Raw genomic sequence first — 19,517 nt, 5'->3', positions numbered from 1 at the left:
TTGGATTCATTATGAATTTAGGCAGAAAACACTTAGCTTTTGCGATCGTTATCTGCCATTACCTGCTATGAGGACCATTATACTTTACTGTATTGAAGGAATTAAGGCTGTAGTTGTGATTCCTCTAAGAAATATCTATTTCCATGGATTTGCAGCTCAATTCTAAGCATTCTGGGTAGGAAATATTTAGCTACAGGCAGTTATTTAAAATTTTATTTTCGACACTAAAGGAAAAGGACAGAAATAAAAAATTAAACAGCACCATCTTCTGAAACTATAAAACAAAAAGATTGTCTTGGAGGCTTACTGATTTTTTTCCCCTCTTTTTACTTTTGTCCATCCCCCCACCCCGCTTCCAGCTGAAGTGTGCTGGACCCTTTCTCTAGTCTGTTAGTGTGAAGAAACCATGGGAGTTACTGCAAAGCTGAATGGTAATTAATTATTAAAGACAGATCCAGAGGAATGTATCTATAATGCATTGATTTGTGGGGGGAGGAGTATGAGAGTTGCTTTTTCTTTTTTCTTTTTTTTTTTTTTTTAAAGAAAAGGAAGACTTAGCAGCTAGTCTTGATTTTTGACACCAATCCAGTTTACAAAGTTCAGACTAGGCTTCTTATTAGTCATAATGCCGCTTCTAGGTACAGTGAGTTAGTTATTCAGTTTGCAGATCTCTCAGTCCTTGTTCACATTAGCCAGTCATGCACAGCCACAGACCATTAGTATTCTTTGCTGTGAAAAAATAAAAAAAAAAAAAAGGGAAGGACAACCTTGGGTACCAGGACATTAAAACCAAAACAAAGACTTGCCTGAGCTGTGATCAGAGACCCTGCACGTTTCCCTAAGCTATTTCTTTTAAGGCACTGAGGAGTAAATATTTCTTAGGGACTGACAGTTCTCCAAATAGCTTAACCCGCTGAGAAAATGGACACTGCTTGAGTTGGAGAGGAACCAAAGAACTGAACTGATGTTTTTGAGCATCTGTTTTCCCCTTCCTGGTTGATGCATTTCCCTGGTAGCACATTTACTGTATTTTTATTTTATTCATAGGGAACTTTCCAGGTATCTGATGATTCCTATTTTTTCACTGTAGTCCTCTGTCCGCTACTCTGGACCTCTTCTTTCTTTTGTTCAACAATTTTTGATCATCATCCTGTTGTGCCTTAGTTAATTAGCGCATCTAATTTAAGAGCAGTGTGTTATGTCTCCTCCCTGAAAAATAAACTTGAGGCTGCTTGTGTCCTGATTTGGGGAAGGGAGAGGGAAGCTACAAAAAAAAAAAAAAATACTGCTTCAGGTAAATTGCTGTCTGTTTGTTGTCACAGAGATTAAAGGATGCTTTCACCTTCTTTGGACCAGGGAATATGGAGGGGACTTGATTTCTCTCCCTGCTGATAGGGAATCAATGCCCTTGAAATTGCATAGGTTCTCTGAGCTGGGTGGTTTGTGAATATAGGTAGGAAAGCTCTGGACTGAGTTAACATCTCCCAGCACTAAACTTTAACATTTATAATTTCTTTCTTCATATAGCAGTAATAACGATGCTGTATTAATTAACTAATATTGTAATGTGTTATGCTTGCTCATTTTAAGTCTCTGAAAGAAAGCCTGAGCCATTTTGATCCGTATTTTTCCTGTATGGTGCACAAGAGTTTTCATCTGGATATCATTCACACGTCTGACTGTTGAAAGTCAAATTGTAGCTGAAATAAACTTTTGTTTCCTTATTTTTGACACTGCTCTTCCTGAAGAAATGTCAGTGTTCTCCCATTGGGAGAAAGAGAGTTCATTGAAGAATTGGCAGGGAAAACAGAAGGTGGTTTTTTTTTGGTTTTTTGGTTTTTTTTTTTTTTTTTCTTTCCCCTAAGCTTTGATCAGCTTTTGACATGCTTCTGTCTTCAGGAGGTGGCTGAGTAATCTTGAACGGATGTTTTATTCATTTTATTGTGTCTACAAAATAAAATTCTATAAGCTATTTCTTGGGCTGGATTTAAAGTGTCTTTTCCCTTCTACTTGCTGTTGAAAAATACAGGCCTATTGCGCTATCTAAGAAGATAATGGGATTGGGAGAAGTTGGAATATTCTTTCTGTGCTGACAAAAGATATTATTTTGTTTCAAAGAGGGGAAATTAAAGGAGTTGAATGTTCGTTTAGATGTATTGGTGATATGTTTTTCTTATGGCCTTTAATCTTGTAAAATTCTTGCAAAATACAGTTTGTTTGTTTTTTAAAAAGAACAAATACATGTAGGTGATCATGGATTCACATAATAGGTCTGAGGTCATTTCCAGTAGTCTACCTCTGCTCACTTTCTCCTCTACAGTGTGAGTGAACTTTTACTTTAATAAATGTTTATTTAGAGATATCTTCAGAAGTGTAAGTTCCCCCTATAGGATGAAAGAGCTTGCATCATTAAGTACAGCCTTGGCTGTTCTCTTTGAGTAGTCTCTTGTCCCTTATAACTTGACATTTAAAGTCATAAATTTGTACAACTACGTGCATTTTGTGGAAAATACAGCATGGTTGTTTCTCCTATGCACAGGATGTATGAGACTTTTGCGAATACTGGTTTTATCAAAATTGGATCCTTCCCTTCATGAAATAAATTTCAAGATCTGATTTGTTTTTAATATGTTTAGAATGGGCTTAATCCAGATTCCCATTGGTTTAAATAGACTTTGGATCAGACTCAAAATAAATGCATGGGTATGGAAGGATGAGGAGAGAGCAAGAAAAACACCCATTAGCTAACAACATCGAGCTGAAAAATCGCTCTTGGGTTTGGGCTGTATCCTCTGCAATCTGGTTATTAGTGCTATTCTGTCATGGCATCAGTTAAACCCCAAACTCCAAATTCAAGGAAAACTATTTGCAAGAATTAAAAGGTTCAGATTTTTCTCTTTGTTTTGGGATAAGGTAATTTCCATAAGAAAAAAACCTTTTGACTTGTAAACAGAGAAGGCTATGCTGTAAGATTCAGAAATAGAATATAGAGACAGGCATTTACAATACAAATATAGAACAAACTCATTAGGGTTAATATAAATAGCAGTTCCAGAGAGATACTCAATATGATGAAGGACAACAGTAAGGGTTATGTACGCTGTACAGAAGTTTTAGCTGTTTAATAGTATTGAGTTCTGTAATAAAGTACCATGGTATGAAACACATCATAATTGTACATGCCATTTTGAAGAAACGAAATGTGGTTTTTTAATACTTACAAAAGCTAGTCTGCTGCCCCTTCTGAGACAATATATAGTTGCGTTTTTTCTAACTCTCTTCAGATTTCCATTTATTCCTTGGTGGAAAGGCTAGGAAGGGGAAAAATTAATTTTTCCCATATTGAAAATGTTGACTTTTTGGCACAGTTTATCTTACATGCCAGATAGAACATCACCTGTGGTATAGAAGCACATAACTGTACTTCAGACCTCCTGGCTCTGCAAAGTGTTGGTGCATTGCTGTAAGTCATTGGTACCGGTGTTAGGGTGAATGCATGCAAGACTTGAGTCTGGGAGCATCATGTATTTGAAAAGAAGATCCTTAAGGTTAGTGGTGCACAGAATTTATGTTGTGTTTGTTGATGCTGCTCCTTGGTTTTTCCTCTTTTTATATGTTGTTTTCTGCTCTTCCTGGACTACTTCTGCAACTCGTTTAAGCATGGATTCATCCAGTCTTTCTGAGAGGGTCAAGCTGGAAGTGTAGGTCCTCAGCATGATAAATTGAGAGGAAAAAAAGTACTCCCAAAGGACTATTCAGATCTAGATAGGCAAAACTGATCTCCAGAGGTATCTGTCTCTGTCCCTAGGGACTGGTACATCCAGGGATACATCAGAGTGATACATCTCTGCCTCCATTTCCCAACTGTAAAACAGACAGTACCACTGCCTTATGTTAAGGGCATGTGAGAAGCCTGCAATTACTACATTTGTACAGAAAAGAGCCGTGAGAAGGAGTGTTAGAGATAACTGTTCAGAAGTGTTCTAAGCATGAATTAAAAATATTTTTCTTCAAAGTCTGGTGCTGCTTAACCGTTGTACCTATCCTTGTATCTGTGAAGACAGAAGAGAGTAGTTCTCGCAACATAAAGACAGAAGTTCTTAACGTATTTCTAAAACAATCTGGGATCACAGAGGAGAGACCAAGCATGAAAAACATTGGTCTCTAAGGGGGAGAATTTCACATTAAGAGTTTGTTACTGAAACTGCTTTGTAGCCCTAACTACAGCCTGCTAAATGCTGACACACAAAAACTGTCTCCAAAGAATCTGTCGAATGCCTAAGTCTTTGCTGGAGTAAAATAAAGAAATATAGACCTCATTTATCAGGCCCTACAATCTTTTCCTGCTTGTATCTACTTGATCTGAAGGTCATTTAAAATGTATTAGAGGTTTAAGATTGGAATGCGAGGCTAATTTGAAACCTGGTTGTAAGATGACTGATTGTGTTAATATTCTTCATACTGGTTAAACTAAAGCATAGTGTCCATGTGACAGGATGGCATTAGCTAGGGATCCAGAATGACGTGGCTTTGCCTGGTGAAATAGCTATTTCTTTTCACAGATAATGCTGTATTATTCCACTTAGCTTTAATGGCCCCATGGCTCTTAAAGTAATGAACACCTTGGGCAGAGGCTGGGTGAGGAAATACAAAAAGCTGGTGAAAACTCAGTGCTCACAGATTGGAAACCTCCTGGTTTGGCTTTGATCTGAATGTGGAGAACTCTCCAGCACTCCCCCGGCCCCTTCCAATGTTTTCTCTGACATATTTGGCCCCTGACCAATTTTCCCAACTGCTCCCAAGCCCTTTCTAATAGTCTCCTAACCCAGTTGGATGTTCCCTCAGCTCCTTTACGCCCTTTCCATTGGCACGGATGTGAAGTTCTGCTGCTTCAGGGATAATGCTGAAGATAAATGTGCTTTCATCCTTCTTCCTCTCAAAGGGGGTCCTTCCCAGAATTTTACAGTAGTTGGATTCTGTTAATGTCATTTGCGGTGTTCCAAATTTATTCTGAACATGGCCACAGGGAGCAGATGGGCTTGGCGTTTGAGTGGGAATGGTCCCCTTTCACGCCACACTGGGAGCGGTGTGTTGGTACTTCTGCTGAAATTAATTATTTTAGCAAGATGAGTAGAGATGAAACAATTAAAATGAAAGGCAGATGTAGAGACACCAACGTCCACCCAGCAAAACGAGAGCGAGGGGGTGGCATTGGGCCTGGTCTGTCCCTGTGCGAAGCTGCAGAGCAAACAGTCCTCCCTCCGAGAGGCACCTGAGAGCATCCCCTGGGCGGGTGACCGTGCTGGGGGACTGGAGGGCTGTTTTAGACAGCACTTGACGTAACAGGCCCAGACCTGTTTTGTGTTATTCCTGTTTTACTAGGCAACCTCCTGACTTTCTCCCCCTCCCTCTGTCCAGGCCCGATTTTCTCTTTGGAATAAGGGGCGTTAAAGTACCCCTGAGCATGTTAATACCGTTCAATGCAATGCACGCTCCATATCAAAAAGGTGCGAAAACAAGTTTTGCATCTGCCTTTGCTATGTCTCTGGTCTTCTGACTAAAATATTAATCAGCATCACTCTGTCACAATAATCTGCCTTGATCTCTAGCATGTTTGTCCCGGTGGCACGCCTGTCAGGTAGGAGTGTGCTGTTGTCCCCTTCTGTAGATCACGTGGCCATGTTTATCTTTCTTATTTATAAAGAACAAATTCAGGTACCTACAATATTCAGGAAATATGAAGTCCAACCCTTATTCATGATAAGAAGGATATTAAAGATTGCAACTCTTTGGCTGATCTTGATGCAGTGTCAAAGTCTTTGCTCCCATATACAGTCTTATAAAGCCCCTTTATGATAGGCAGTTAGGTCTTATTTGAACACCATAAGCCATTCTCAGAGATAATTAAATGTAATTTTGAGGTCATTGTAGGTGGATGCAACTTCTGATAAAGATGATGTTATCAGGTACAATGATATTTAATCATTCTGGGTCTGGTGAAGACGGAGCAGCTGTGAGGGAGTGTAACCAGTATGAACATATCTGCCAACAGCGCTGCGTCAAATGAACAGTTTTCCCAGCTTGTGGTATCCTCTACAGATGTTTCCGTATGTCTTGCATAATAATGTCTTTTTTGAAATAAAGAGTGTAATTATTTTTATATGGTAATGTTAAAGGAAAGAAAAAAAGCTCTGGCTTTGTAAAAAGATTTAGTGATGCAGATTGGAAGCTCACTTTCAATTTTTATATCTTACTATTGGGCAGTAACACTGCATGACAGACTGGGAATATTTCACAAACAGCACTTAAAATTTGATGTTTCTTTTCTGGTAGTGAATAGCTATATAACAGTGATGACCAAGGTGAATTGCCTATCCCTAACACTGGATTCCTGAAATATCTAGAAGAGAGTAAGGATGTTTTACATATGTCTTCTCTGGATGTCAGCTCTGCTTCCTCTTGAATTTTCATGGAAATGGAAAAAATATTCAGAGAATAGGTTTGCTTCTGCAGGAAGGATTGGTAATTCAATTTAGAATACATTATTAGAGGAGATAAGTAAAGCTAGTCTATGTTTCAAAAAAATTTACAATTAGGAGTCAAGGCAGACTAGGAAAAAATATTCTTGCTTCATGCTTTAGAAATTTATTCTCTTGGCATGTTTGCATATGTGGTTTTAAGAGCTTATCAAATGCCATGTTAAATATTTAAACCTAAAAAATACTCTGGTTGTGTAGAAAAGGGCAATGGCAGAGAACTGGAGGTTTCTGTGTCAGAGATGACATTGTTTTTGACTCTTAGAAAAAGAACAGGAAGGTTAATGGAACAAGTAGTTAAAATGTTAGATGCTGTTTCCCAAGCTGGAGATTTAATCTAGAATTTTGGGCCCTGTAATTCTGTGCTTTCAAATTGAGCTCCCATTTGCATGAGCGAGCTCCGCATCTGCAGCGTGCCCAGAAATCTTAGAGCTGCATTCATTGATTGAGTAGCAACATGAATATGTTAAAGCAGCAGCAATTCAGATTGGTTGACCAATTTTACATATGCTTTGATTTTTGAAGACTAAACATGAAAAGTTACAAACACAATATTCTCTATTGTGCTGATGGGTCAGGCTACCACCTAGAAGCTTGTCCAAGCAGCCAACTGCTAAAACCAGAAATAACAGCCCAACTGCCTGAGCGGCAAATTGCTGAAGGCTGGAAAATATATTTGGGAAGCATCTTTATATGCTTCCTCTATTCTTATACTTTTATATCTTTTGTTTGCCACTGTTGGAGACAGGTTACTGATCTAGATGGATCTATGGTATGAACCAGTATGGCTACTTCAGCCATATGGCTATCTTTCTCTCTGTCAAAAATGATTGAAATCAGTCAGTGGATTTAGAACTATAAGGTAGGGATGAGCAGCCAAAAGCATATATGTGCAGTGTACCTGCAGTGCCATCACATAAACATAATTTTCTTAGGGAGCTTGTGCTGAAAATCTGACATCAGCTGTTGATGATGTGAAGACTTCTCTTTTTCTGAACTTGGATTGTAGGGTCCTGGAGGCAGTAGGTTGTCTCTTTGTTCTGTGTTTGTACAGTGCTAACAGAATATAATCCTGTTCTGTGCTAGATAGTGGATTAAATATATTAGATGTCCTAAAGTTACTCTTCTGTATAAATGTTTGCAGGGTCAATGTGTAAAGTACTGTATTTAACACTGTTTTGAATCCGGAAGCAATCGCAGCCACCACTTTCAAGACTATGCACTTATTCAGCTCTTGTGGATAGAAATACCTCTTAGAGAACAGGAATTGAGCCATTATTGTGTCTTGCCTTGAATTATGAATAAATTCACTGTACAGAATTATTACTAATGCTTAAGACAAGAGCACTGGTCCGGTCAGTGACTTCATACAGTGTACGTTCTCTCTTCTTCCAGTACAATTTAGTTGGATGAACTATAAATCTAATTCTTTAAGTGTTTCATGTTAAGTCATGGGTTGCTTTTATGAACTTTATTACCAGAGGGGAGTAGAAGCTTATACAGTGACTTCTTAATAGCTTTAGTAATGGTCTAAATGTCTCCTTTTTCACCTTTCATCATAATGCTGCAACAGAGTAAACCTACATGCTCTTTTTCCTTTTACAGTTCTCCCAGTGTAATCAAATTCTTATGAAGTTGTTAATAGTAATATGGCAGTTGGTCCATACAGTAGACCTGGGGTAATATACCTTCATGTTAATAATCTCTTGGTTTTTACTTTTCTCTTAAGAGTCTTTGTTTTAAATAATGAATGTGAAAAATAATGTCGATCTCAGCATGATAATTGAAGAGCCTGCTTCTGCAAAAGTGGAAATGGCTGGAGGGATTGTGGCAGTAGATGGTTGCCTATAATTTGTTAGGGAGATTTTGATTATTAGTTGTCAAGAAAGTTTTGGAAGTACAGGGGTTGGTGGTGATGAATTAATAGGCTGTACCTTGAACATCTTGATCTCCCTGAAATAGTTACAGTTTACAATGAAATAGTTATAGTTTAATAGCTGAAAAGGTGAGTTAGGCTGTGTTCTTGAACAAAACAGCAGCTTGTGTTCCAGCCATACAGAGTATTAAGTGCCAGTTCAGGTGACTCTTATTAACACTTCTCTTGATTTCAGTGTGTTCATTCGCATGAATTAAATTAAGCAGATGCTAAAAAGTTTGCAGGAACTTGAGTCTGTCTGAGCAGTATATTTTCCTGGTAGCTCTGGCTGCCTAGAAGTATTTACAGTGTGCTCTCACCTTCTAATAAACATGGGAAAACACAATTTGCAATCATACATTTTAAAGTATGAGTGTGTTGCTATTAAACTTCTGAGTAGGTGCAAAAAAATGCCCCCCAAACCAACAAGCTATTACTAAGTGGTAGGGGTCAAATAAAGCTTAATCCATGAGAATCTCCATGTAGATAGCAAAAGAGAGATCTGTGTTGAGAATGGTCCATGAAAGAAAACATCATCATGGAGTGAGGCGGGGGTGTGTGGGGGGGAAGGAATTTTTTCCGTAAGTCAGTTTTTATCAGAAAGGGAAGGATCTTAGCAAATCCTTCACAGGAAAGGAGAAAAAAAAAAACCCAGACCCAACCCAAAGATACAATATAAACACCAGGGAAAGTGATTGATCTAGAATTCATTCCTTTTTCCTTTCTCACCCCTCTTAGGTGACATGGTGATGAAAAGAGAGGATTAAAATGGACTTCTTTAAAGCCAAAATTTTATTAGGAAATGATTAAAAGCACATTGTTGTATCTCTTAAAGTGAAGGTTTGCTCTTTTTGGTCCAGCCTTGCTGCACAGCATTTTCAGAAGAGAGCAAGAGAAAAGGTGGGGCGGGGGGGGGGGGGGAATTTAGATCATTCTAATTTTAATTATTCATGGACAATAATATCTGAGGAATTTTCCATTTGTTTTCCCTGTCTGTGACTCACTGAAAACTGAAGAGAGGTCTGTATCCAGAAAGATATTTTGGGTCAGAAACTGCTACAACTCTTTTGTTTGGAGAACAGTTTTGAGCTGTAACTACCATAACAGTGAGAATCCACCCAGGCAGGAGCTAAGTTATGGAAGCAGGGGAGTGGCATGGGAGAATCAAAATTCTCTCTGTGCACCCCCAGCCCCCCCCAAAAAAGGTGGGGGGATGATGAAAAAATAGAGGTAGAGAAATTTCTGAACTTCCAGATCTCCCACTCTGGACAAAATAATAACACACAAAAAAGGTACATTTATTTTGGCTGTCCATGACTGAAGGTAGTATGAGCTGGTTAAGGATCATACCCTCGATCATTGCTCAGTTGCTGTTGTGCTTCAAGCTTCTCTCTATCTACAGGCCACCCAAGTGCTTTCACTAGGACGGCCGTGTGTATGAACCATTGGCTTCCATCCAACCTGTAAAATGCTTGTAATTATGGCATCTCGTTGAAATGAAATCAGTGAAACAGGGCTCTGCTCTTACAAATGACGCACAGAATCCAGAGAACCTGAAGACCTTTATGTTTTTATTGTGAAATGATTCCTCCTGTTCTTTGGATCTGTTTATTAATTGAGAAAAATCACTTTTCTGGTTAGTGGGATCATTATTTAGCATGAAAAGATGCCCATGGTCCAGAAAACAATGCTGTAAAATTTGTTAAATAGCTGACCTACATTTTTCAGATATTGAGTTGAAATCCACTGGCATAGTTGAAATAGCGGTCAGCCCCCCGGCAGCCTCGTACTTCTTAGGTTGCGACAGGAATCTGCTAACGGTGTTTAAGAATTCAAAAATGGTCCATTATGGTTTTGTTTTTACTGCTAAGTTGTTCTTCCTACTTCTGAAATGCAAAAATAAGGTATTTTAGTTTTTGAACGAATTTACCAGTCAGATTGAAAAATACTGATATCTGTTTCTCAGACCTGTGACTCAGATTAAGGCACCAATCCTGGGGTGTAAATAAGACATCTTGCTGCATATGGCTGCTCCTCAATGCAATTTGCAATTACCCGAAAGCCATTCGTTTGAAGTGTGTGGAACAACGGTAACTCTGTGAGTTGGTGTGTGCATCCCCTAGATGAGCTACAGCTACCAAGCAGTACAGTGAGCCCACTCCTTGTTCCTGCAAGTCTTTAACGCTTGGGGCGGGCGCTGAGTTACCTTCCAGATAAGCCATCTCTGTGCTTTCTTTATACTTCCGTAGAAGTTAAGTTCAAAGCAGGTGGACTGAGGACAACCCAATAGGATCTTCTATGTGCAATAATAACCAGGTTAATTCAGGAATGAAATGTTGGGCTTACCCTGTGGCAGAGTGGCTCCGATGTACATCGCTGAAAATATCTGAACTTAAAAAGTTATGGTCGTATGGTGTACAGGGATGAAAAAAGTTGGCTTACTAAGTTCAGGATTCAGTCTTTGGTTCTGCATGAATGTAAAGAAACAAAGCGTAATCTCTTACATCTTTTGATAATTTCTTTTTATTTTCGTATGCCAAATATGCATTCTTGTATCTCTTAGGAAAAACTCCTAGGTCAAATTTATGGCCTAAAAGGAATTTCAATTGTTCAGAAAAGCACAGTCTGAAACTTTTTCCTTAATAATTGGAGCCAATAGATGCTCCCAGTAGTGAAGTTTCTTTCTTTTTCTCCTTAATTGCAAGCACCAGCAGAAAGCTGTAGTTAAGACACTGACAATAGAATAAATAGCTGACCTGATGGAGCGTGCTTGGGCTGTAGCCAGGAATCTCATCAGTACATATTCTCTGCTTTGGGAAATGGTTCTTTCTCTTGGCTTTGTAAGTCTTGTAGTAACCTATTTGAAAGTAAAAGGTTTTGGGTATTTTCTTCCTTTATTTTAAATCAAGCCTTTATTTTTATAAATCAACAAATTCCAACAAAGTGGTCTGGTAGATTGTGACTCTTCTGAGAATAGGAGAGATTAATACTATTTGTGAATTATGGGTTGGTTCTGCTTTTACTTATGTCAATATACATCCAGCAATACATGTTGTGAATTTGTTAGGCTTAGATAATCCTGAGTGAGAATGGTATTATAGCTCAGTTCTGCAAAACGTTGTGTTATTTCCAAAATGCCGTGTACATAAGGCCTGTGGTCTGGAATGCTGTTCTCTCACAAGCTCCAGCTTACAGAGACTGCGGCGTAAATGTATCATCAGCATGTTAATTATCTGAATAATCGAAGTGAATGCCTACAGTTGCTGTTTGCTGGAGACCTCATCTGGTGGTCAGGAGCAGAGGAAGTGCCAGCTAAATAACAGCATGCTCCAAGCTGTTGGAGACTGACGTTGACCCTGTGTTAAAAAAAGCCAGCAGCTGTGCGAGGAACCAGAGGTTCTTCCCATTCTACCTCTGTGGGGTTGCTATGGGAACGTGGGTATAAGAACCACTAATATGGACTGGCAGCAAGTGAAGGAAATCTGGTTTAAATGATCTAAATATAAAACATAGCATTCAGCTGGATACACCAGTCCTGGTGCTTTGCATTGTCTGACCAGTGAATTTGTTGGATGTTGAGCAAATGGGAAGTGGTGCTTGCTGACTCTTCTCATAAGATGGAGACGTTTTGTGGATGAAACTTGTTTGTGTATTTTGTTGGCTGTTGGTGATGTACATGAGTAATTTACAGAGCACAGAGCTGGTTCTTGAAGGAAAAGAAACTGATGTTTCTAGGAACGACAAATGACAGACGTGAAAGTTGCATTTCTGATCTTGTAGGGAAGACTAGAGCTCACTTTCTGCCTGAATTTGGTATATGGATAATCAAAGTTTATCATTATTGTTTAACACTTTGGATTAAAAAAAAAAAAAATTGTCTCTAGACATCCAAGAGAGTTGTCTCCTAAATTTAAACTAGCAACCGGATTGGTTCTCCCTGCTGAGAAAGTCATACAGATAGCTTGGGGGCTGTCATGTGGTGGGGGGATTTATATGACTATTCCAACTCCACTGCTCATTGAAATGGGCAATCTTTCACAAAGTCACCAGTTTGCAGAAAACTTCGAGTGCTGAAATCACTCTTCTCAGAAAGAGAAAGGAAAAAAAAACCCAGTCCCAAAGCAAAACTGGTAAGAGGTAAAAATAAAGTGAACTACAATTCAGATTTTCAGAAGCCTCACTTTTTGTGTTCACCAGAATAATACTGCTCATGATCTACTTCTGTTTCTTATAGCAGTTTACATATATTTATTCTCATTTTCTTTTTAGGTGATCCTGATTCTTACCAAGTATTATCATACTGACATGGGGAAAGTACTGGAGAGCTCTCTGTGGAGGTAAGTTCTTCAGCTTTTCCTATAATCTTCCCCACTCTGTTCTCAGAATGGATCCATCTCTTTTCCCTTTTCAAACTGATGCTGAGTTGAGCTGGTAGTTAAGTGATGCTAATATAGCAAGATTATCCAGGATGTCATCAGCTCTTACTCCTTCTCTTAAATGCAGTTCCTGCAGTTCAATAAGAAAGAGTTTGAAATGAGTTTTAACAGTAGAGACAACGATAGAGAGTATAAGGTACATTCCTCATGCCGCTTTGCAAGATGCCATTCTTTTCCTTTTCTTAGAAATTTTGCATCAAATTTGCTTAAAATCTTGAAAATACTTACTGTGTTGAGAGGTGTCTGTTGGGAGCTCCTACTGCTCTTGAGATTGGCAAATAAACCTGATTTGGAAGCAGTCATGATTGGATGAAAAACAATACCAGTCCAGGTTATACTGTGTCTGATGACAACTGGGAATATGTAGTAATCCGACTAAATTTCTAAATTGATTCTCATTTCCTTAACATTCGTGAATTAAGATATCAATACGCTTGTTGCCTGTGTGTGCACAAATTGCATGCTCAGGTGTATATCAACACAAAACCAGGGCTAGGGTAAGCCTATGTTACACAAGTCACACTGGTTATATTCTCGTGTTAATTTTGTTCTGCTAAGTGGGCTTTTTGTGCTCTAATTTTGTGTGTATCTGTATAAATCTTCTACTACAAATTTTTGCTAGACCCATTATGTACACTTCAAAAGTGCAGCTATGTCACTGTTATCAATAAAGAGATTATTGCTCCAATGTTTGCTATGCTAGTTTTGGCAGGTTATCTGTAGCAGTAGAAATATTCTTGAAATATTCTGCTGGGATATCTAAATAGTAGTTATAAATGACAGGAGACTTATTTGAGGAGTCTTATGTGAAATTCTTATGTAGCCCATAAGCTTCAAGTCTAGAAACAAATGAGTTATCTCATACCTTGTGACTTAGGTACTTGTAAACTTCATACTGTCCCAAGAGCTTGTATGGGGACTCAACCTTCAACTGTAAGGAGCTTTACAGAGACAGTCCAAGAAAAGGAGTGGGAATGGGAAAGGTCTGTGACCAGGACGTGCTGCACACCAGCCTTGTTACTTGTTCTGAAGGAGGCTGCATTGCTTGAACTTTGTGGGATTTCTCATAGTGACAGCGTATCTTTGCAAGACCTTGTTCTCATACTAGAAGCTGAGTAGTGCAGTCTGCCAGGGGCAGTGGTCCGTGCAGCACAAGGGTATTTTCAAGTAAAAAAGAAACTTCTAGTCATAAAAAGGGGGTGTTCAGGAAAGAGAGTAAGATCAAAGGGAGGCTGCTTAATATTGGCTCAGGACTGGCCTTTTTAGGGCTATGACGGTTCATTTGTAATTATCCTTTAAAGTTACAAGATGCGAAATTAATTGCACATTTGTTTCTCTTTTAATTTTTGTCCAACATCTTGTGCAAAGAAGACAACCAAATGGCAATTTGGATACTCCCATAATTGCGTAAGCACACATTGCTTTCCTGTTATATGCCCCTGGCCTGTGCAACATGTGCAATATGTTTCAAGTTTTGCTATCCATGTTTCAGTGTAATCTATCATAAGAAGTCTTTTAAACTTACTCAGTTAAACTCTTCAAAATAAACTCTCTGCTCTTTCAAAATAAACATAAAACAGACTTCAGATAATGTTGCTTTCTTTTGAGAACATAAACACTTTAAACAAGGTCATTCAGACCTTGCTGACAGCTGGTGTAAAGAAGAGCTAGTGTGAACTGCATTCAAATAAAATTGATGCTAGCGTGCATCATAGGGAAATCAGGCCCTTTCACTTGCAAGTAATAGATGTACCAGATGCTTTGGTTGTTTATAAAACTAGGATGGAAGATGGAAAAGCTGAAAGGAGGCAAGTGCTCAAGATTAGCACTTGGGCCAGGGGTGGTAGCTGATCCATCCCTAGATACGTTCTGCTCTGGACTCACCTCTTCCTCTGCCCACTGCGCTGTAGAAGCGACACGTGCGGTCATCAGACTGGGGGAGTTACAAAGTGCCTGGATCTGGAAAAGTACAAATGATACCAACTGGTGCGAAAATAGCAAATTGTGCCTCTCTCTGCCGTGATGTAGCTCATTATTTGTCCTAAACAAAGTGAAAATAAATGCTGTCCGTGAAGTCAGGGAGCTTTTGTGGTTTTCCTCTGTGTAAGATGGTTGGGTGTAAATTGGTGAGACTCCACATTTGCTGATGGAGCTGGGATGATGCGCTAACATTGGCGGCCTGCCCAGAATGCACAATGTATATATTTTTAAACCTTTTTGTTTTATTCTCTTTTGCATTCCTCTCATTTGCATCAGAACAAATAAACAGTAAAACAGGTGTGAAAAATGTTACAGGGCTTTTTCGTCAGTGGACAAAAGCCATTAATCTTTGTGAGGTTTCTGTGCCCTAGTGGGAATGGATCCTGTCCAGTTATTTCCTGAATCAGTCCAATGTTTTTCTTCTTCCTGTCTTGCCCAGCTAGATAATACCAGACACTTCATATTCTCTAAGTCTCTAAGTGAAAATAAACTTGTTTTATAACCTGATCAGTCCTCACCAGGTTAATTTTTTAATGTTGTTAATCCGCTTTTATCTTGCCAATCCGTAAATATTATCCTAGCTTGGTATTTATTGGTTCTTTTATTTCTTGAAATAGATCTTTCTTTTCTTCTTCTAAAACATATTTCCTATTCATCTTTCCTTTTTATTTTTTTTCCTCCCATCACTCAAAATAATTGTTTTTTCCCTTGCTTAGTGGAACAGGGAATGAGAAGGGAAGGGTGACTCCGTGGTCCAGCGATACTTACTTGTTCTTAGTAACCTTGGAGTTGCAGTCTGATTTTTAAGAGTAACACAAACGGTGGGGACAAACACCAGTCAGAGGTACATGTCCAGCGGGGACTTCATACAAAGAAGATAGAGGTTATTTTAGTAGTAGATGTACGTGACGAATTTCTGTGCCTCTGCAGAGTGGTGTTAATTGGTGTAGGTAATTTATGCCTTCCAACACAGGTCAGGTTACACAATTGGGAGGCCTAAATTTTAATTACCTTGGAATCTTTTCATTGTTGAATAAACAGGGAAAATGGTGCTGGATAATGAAAGTCTTAACAACCTTTTACTAGTAGCAGCCTTGTCAGGTGGAAGGCATAAATCTCGGTGGAAGCATGTAGTTAGGAAACACCAGAGTGTGCTTCTCTAGTCAGCTCTTTCTGATACTTTGCTAATTTGCTTATTAAGTAATTGTTAAAGTTGGGATAAATTGTATAGTTATTTGACTCAAAATAAGGTAGGGAAATAAACAGAGATGACATCGATTGCCCCTTGAATATAAAGTAAAATAAGTTATTGACAAGGAACAGAGGAGTGTTTTTTTCAGGTTTATTTTTAGAGTTTCTAAACTGCAGTATGTATTGGGAATACAGGTTGGTGGTTGTGTTAGGCCTCATTACCATAATGAAAAAACTGATACTGTGACTAAAACTTAAAATTCAAGTACTGAAATTGTCTTCACAAATTGTGCATATATTGAAGATATTTTGCATACTAGCGCTGTTCTGTCAGAGTCCACACACATCTTTATTCAGCATGTTTACAGTATGAAGGACCAGCATCAAACAGACCATTTAGGATAACAGATACTCGAGTATGTATTCTTATATGCTTTATGGACCAGTTTGTGCATAAATATATAGCTGCACGTATTTTACAACCTTAGGTGCCTGCTTGCATATGTTGCGTGCCTGCAGCTTTAGATGTATATACTTGAATCTTACAATCAAATATTTTAACTTTGAATTGGTAGCCACTAACAAATTAATACTTATACTTATCTGCACATCTGAGTTAATTAGTCCTAATATTTCTTGAAAATATATATATATAATTTTTATTATGATTACATTTTATACATGAGACACCTGAGATGGTAACTGCTGAAGGTTATGCAGTGACTCAGCACTCTGTGGCCATGGAATTGGCTTCCAACCCAGTGCTTAGGCTGGCTCAGAGTCCTGTTTCTGGTATGCATACAGCCTTCCTCTTCTTAACTTGATCTAAGCAATGAATAATAGATGCTGATGATTGCTAATAAAGTTTTGATTGCATATTATCAAGCTCTAATGATATGGTAGTGCTAATGCGACTTGCTGTGTAATTGCCATTGTTCCCAATGGCATCACCATGTTGTTATTGCTTTGCCACAGCAAAACAAACGGCATTATTTGATGTTAACTGCACTGTGAAATCCTCTCAGCATTGCATGCTGAACCGCAAGTAGGCCTGTTCTCAGAGATGTTGGGATATTTTGCCCCATGTTGTCAATAATGAACTGCTAAATGAAGAAACAGACTTCTCCGACTGCTTAAATATGGTTGGATGCCCTATAGCTGAGCATCCTTGGACCCCCTACTCCAAACGCAGCCTGAGGAGGGAGCAAAGTCACAGCACTGTGCGAGGGTGTTCTGAGTCCAGGTCAGTGGCCGGGCAGCTGGAGGTGGGACCAGTTGGGTGAGCCTCATGGACAGCATGAGACTTGGCAACCCTCAGGGAGTCAGAAAAATCCTCTCTCTGGTGGCACGGCTGTTTCTGTCTGCCCCTACAAAAAGTCACGTATTCAGGGCAAGACTCGGTTGTACAAGCCCACTGGCCATCAGTAGCGATCAACGCACAGTGACCACATGGTGCTTTGGGCATTTACACAGAGGTGCATGCCTACACTAAGGTTAAAATCCTGAAAGAGCAGGAGATTCTCTTCAGGCAGATGCAGTGAACAACATACTACTCAGGAAAGTTAAATTTCCAGACTCTGTGTGACTCACAGAGTGCAAGAAAACAAGTTTCCAAACTTTTTGGACTTGTAGGTGCAACTCATTTCACCTGTTTCCTCAATTTAATTTAAAAAGCAAACAAAAAACACCCAATATAGAGTCTGCTGCCCCAGTGAAATTCTTTCTTGGCATGAAGTGCTGCTTACTAAGTGAGCAACTGTATTCTGCAGCAACTTGCACTTCCAGATGGTCTTATATTGTGGTTCTGCTTTGAAAAGTGACTTTGTAGAAATGGCCCCAAGGGATGAAGTTATTGAGCCTATGATTTCCATATCAAATTTGCTCTCTTTCCAAGTAAAAACAAAAAAGGAAAAAACAAACAAAAAAATAAATGGCTTTCTAATTATTAGCCCAGCAAACTCAGCTTGGGATCTAATGTCTAGCTGTGCTTTCTCTGGCTAATGCATCATCCTGAGTAATGCAAGTTCTGCAATCAAAATAGACTGTCCTCAGTTATACCTGTGCAGCTCTTTTGTCCTCATATTATATCCTTGTTTACACCCATTCCACTGTGAAAAGGTTTTGGGCAGTGCTGTTGAAAAGGCAGTCCTACAATTAGAATTTTATTTCTTTTATTGAACAACAGATTTTTATGCTCTCTTTGATCATATTTCCATATTCACCTAATAGCATTACAAAGACTTTCATTATCTTTGCTGCAATTTCTGTCTTGCTAATAATCTACAGTGCATCATTATGAGTTGAATTGTGCAGGAAAGTCTCTATTTTAAATTTATTTTGGGCATTTAAAACAAGCTGTAAAACCACAGTTAGAAAGTGAATGTAGTGGATTTCGTCCCAACAGCAATATTTTATTATGGGTGTCATGTAAGGAAAAAAAATACGTAAAAGACAAAGGAAATGAAAAGAACATGTCTTGACAAACCTTGGAATGTGCAAGATACTGAAGAGATGGTTATTGATGTTTTTGATGGGCAGTGGTATTGATTTAGGGACCTAAGGGGTGCCGATGTTGCAGTGTGTTTCTATGGTGTGTGCTCTAGCGGACACACGACCCACCATAGTCTTTCCTAAGACCAAGACCCGTCGCATTGGCAATAACCTTGCTGTTACCTTAGTGCTGCGCTCATCCTGTCACGTGTTTTGGCTGTAGCTTTTGGCTATTCAATAAAGGAATGAACTTTGGTCATGGATGTTGGGAACCATTCTCTGAGTTGTGACCTGTAGACCCCTCTGAAGGAGATGTCTTTTAAATGGCTCTCCAGGGCACAGACCTTAGTTTAAGGAGATCCTTTTATGTCTGTGTTACCATAATAACATTTTAAAAATTTTTTTATATCTAGTATGTATGAAGGTCTGAACTGAAAAAAAAAAAAAATCCCACAAGCAAGTAAAAGCTACCAAAGAAGTCTATCCAAAATTCTTTACTGAATATCTGTTGCTCACAGATGAGAGCACTGTGTCATAACTACTTTTCCAAGTCTTCAACAACTCGGGGTGGTGATGATGATTTCAAATGTTTATGTTTCTACCCTAGTTTGTGAATACACAAAGAATATATGACATAAGGATTAAGATCCAGTTGGAAAGCTGTGATTTATATAGTTAGGAAGAGGCTCTTGCTTGCAGTGCACTTGTGTTTGTTGGAGTGGGTTGTAGCATGGCTGCTGAGCATGTTAAATGTATCTGAGAGCATGGGAATTTAGCTACCTTACAGGTTGATTTCTACTTTTTTTTTTTCTCCTGGAAAAGGAGTTAAGTCATTGTGAGATATAACTCATAATGAGTGAGTCCATTTATTAAGAAAGAATAACAATTTAAAATAAATGGTTTAAGAATTTTGTTCTATTGTTTGAGTAACTTGAACCTAAGTCATAGAATTTCTGATTGCTTTAACTG

At 38.7% G+C, this 19,517-nt stretch overlaps 1 protein-coding gene across 6 annotated transcripts in view; it reads left to right on the top strand.

Moving 5' to 3' along the window:
- The window catches only part of SORCS2 (sortilin related VPS10 domain containing receptor 2), a 562,341-nt gene that overhangs the window by 169,588 nt on the left and 373,236 nt on the right, over window positions 1-19,517 (top strand). For all 6 annotated transcript variants that reach the window (XM_054823228.1, XM_054823227.1, XM_054823226.1 and 3 more), the window contains exon 2: window positions 12,721-12,788. In XM_054823228.1, coding sequence (XP_054679203.1) covers window positions 12,721-12,788 — 68 coding nt within the window. The remainder of the gene's footprint in view (window positions 1-12,720; window positions 12,789-19,517) is intronic.

The sequence above is a fragment of the Grus americana genome, chromosome 4, assembly GCF_028858705.1.
Source record: "Grus americana isolate bGruAme1 chromosome 4, bGruAme1.mat, whole genome shotgun sequence".
NCBI lineage: Eukaryota > Metazoa > Chordata > Aves > Gruiformes > Gruidae > Grus > Grus americana.
This window is presented reverse-complemented; position numbering and strand designations above follow the sequence as displayed.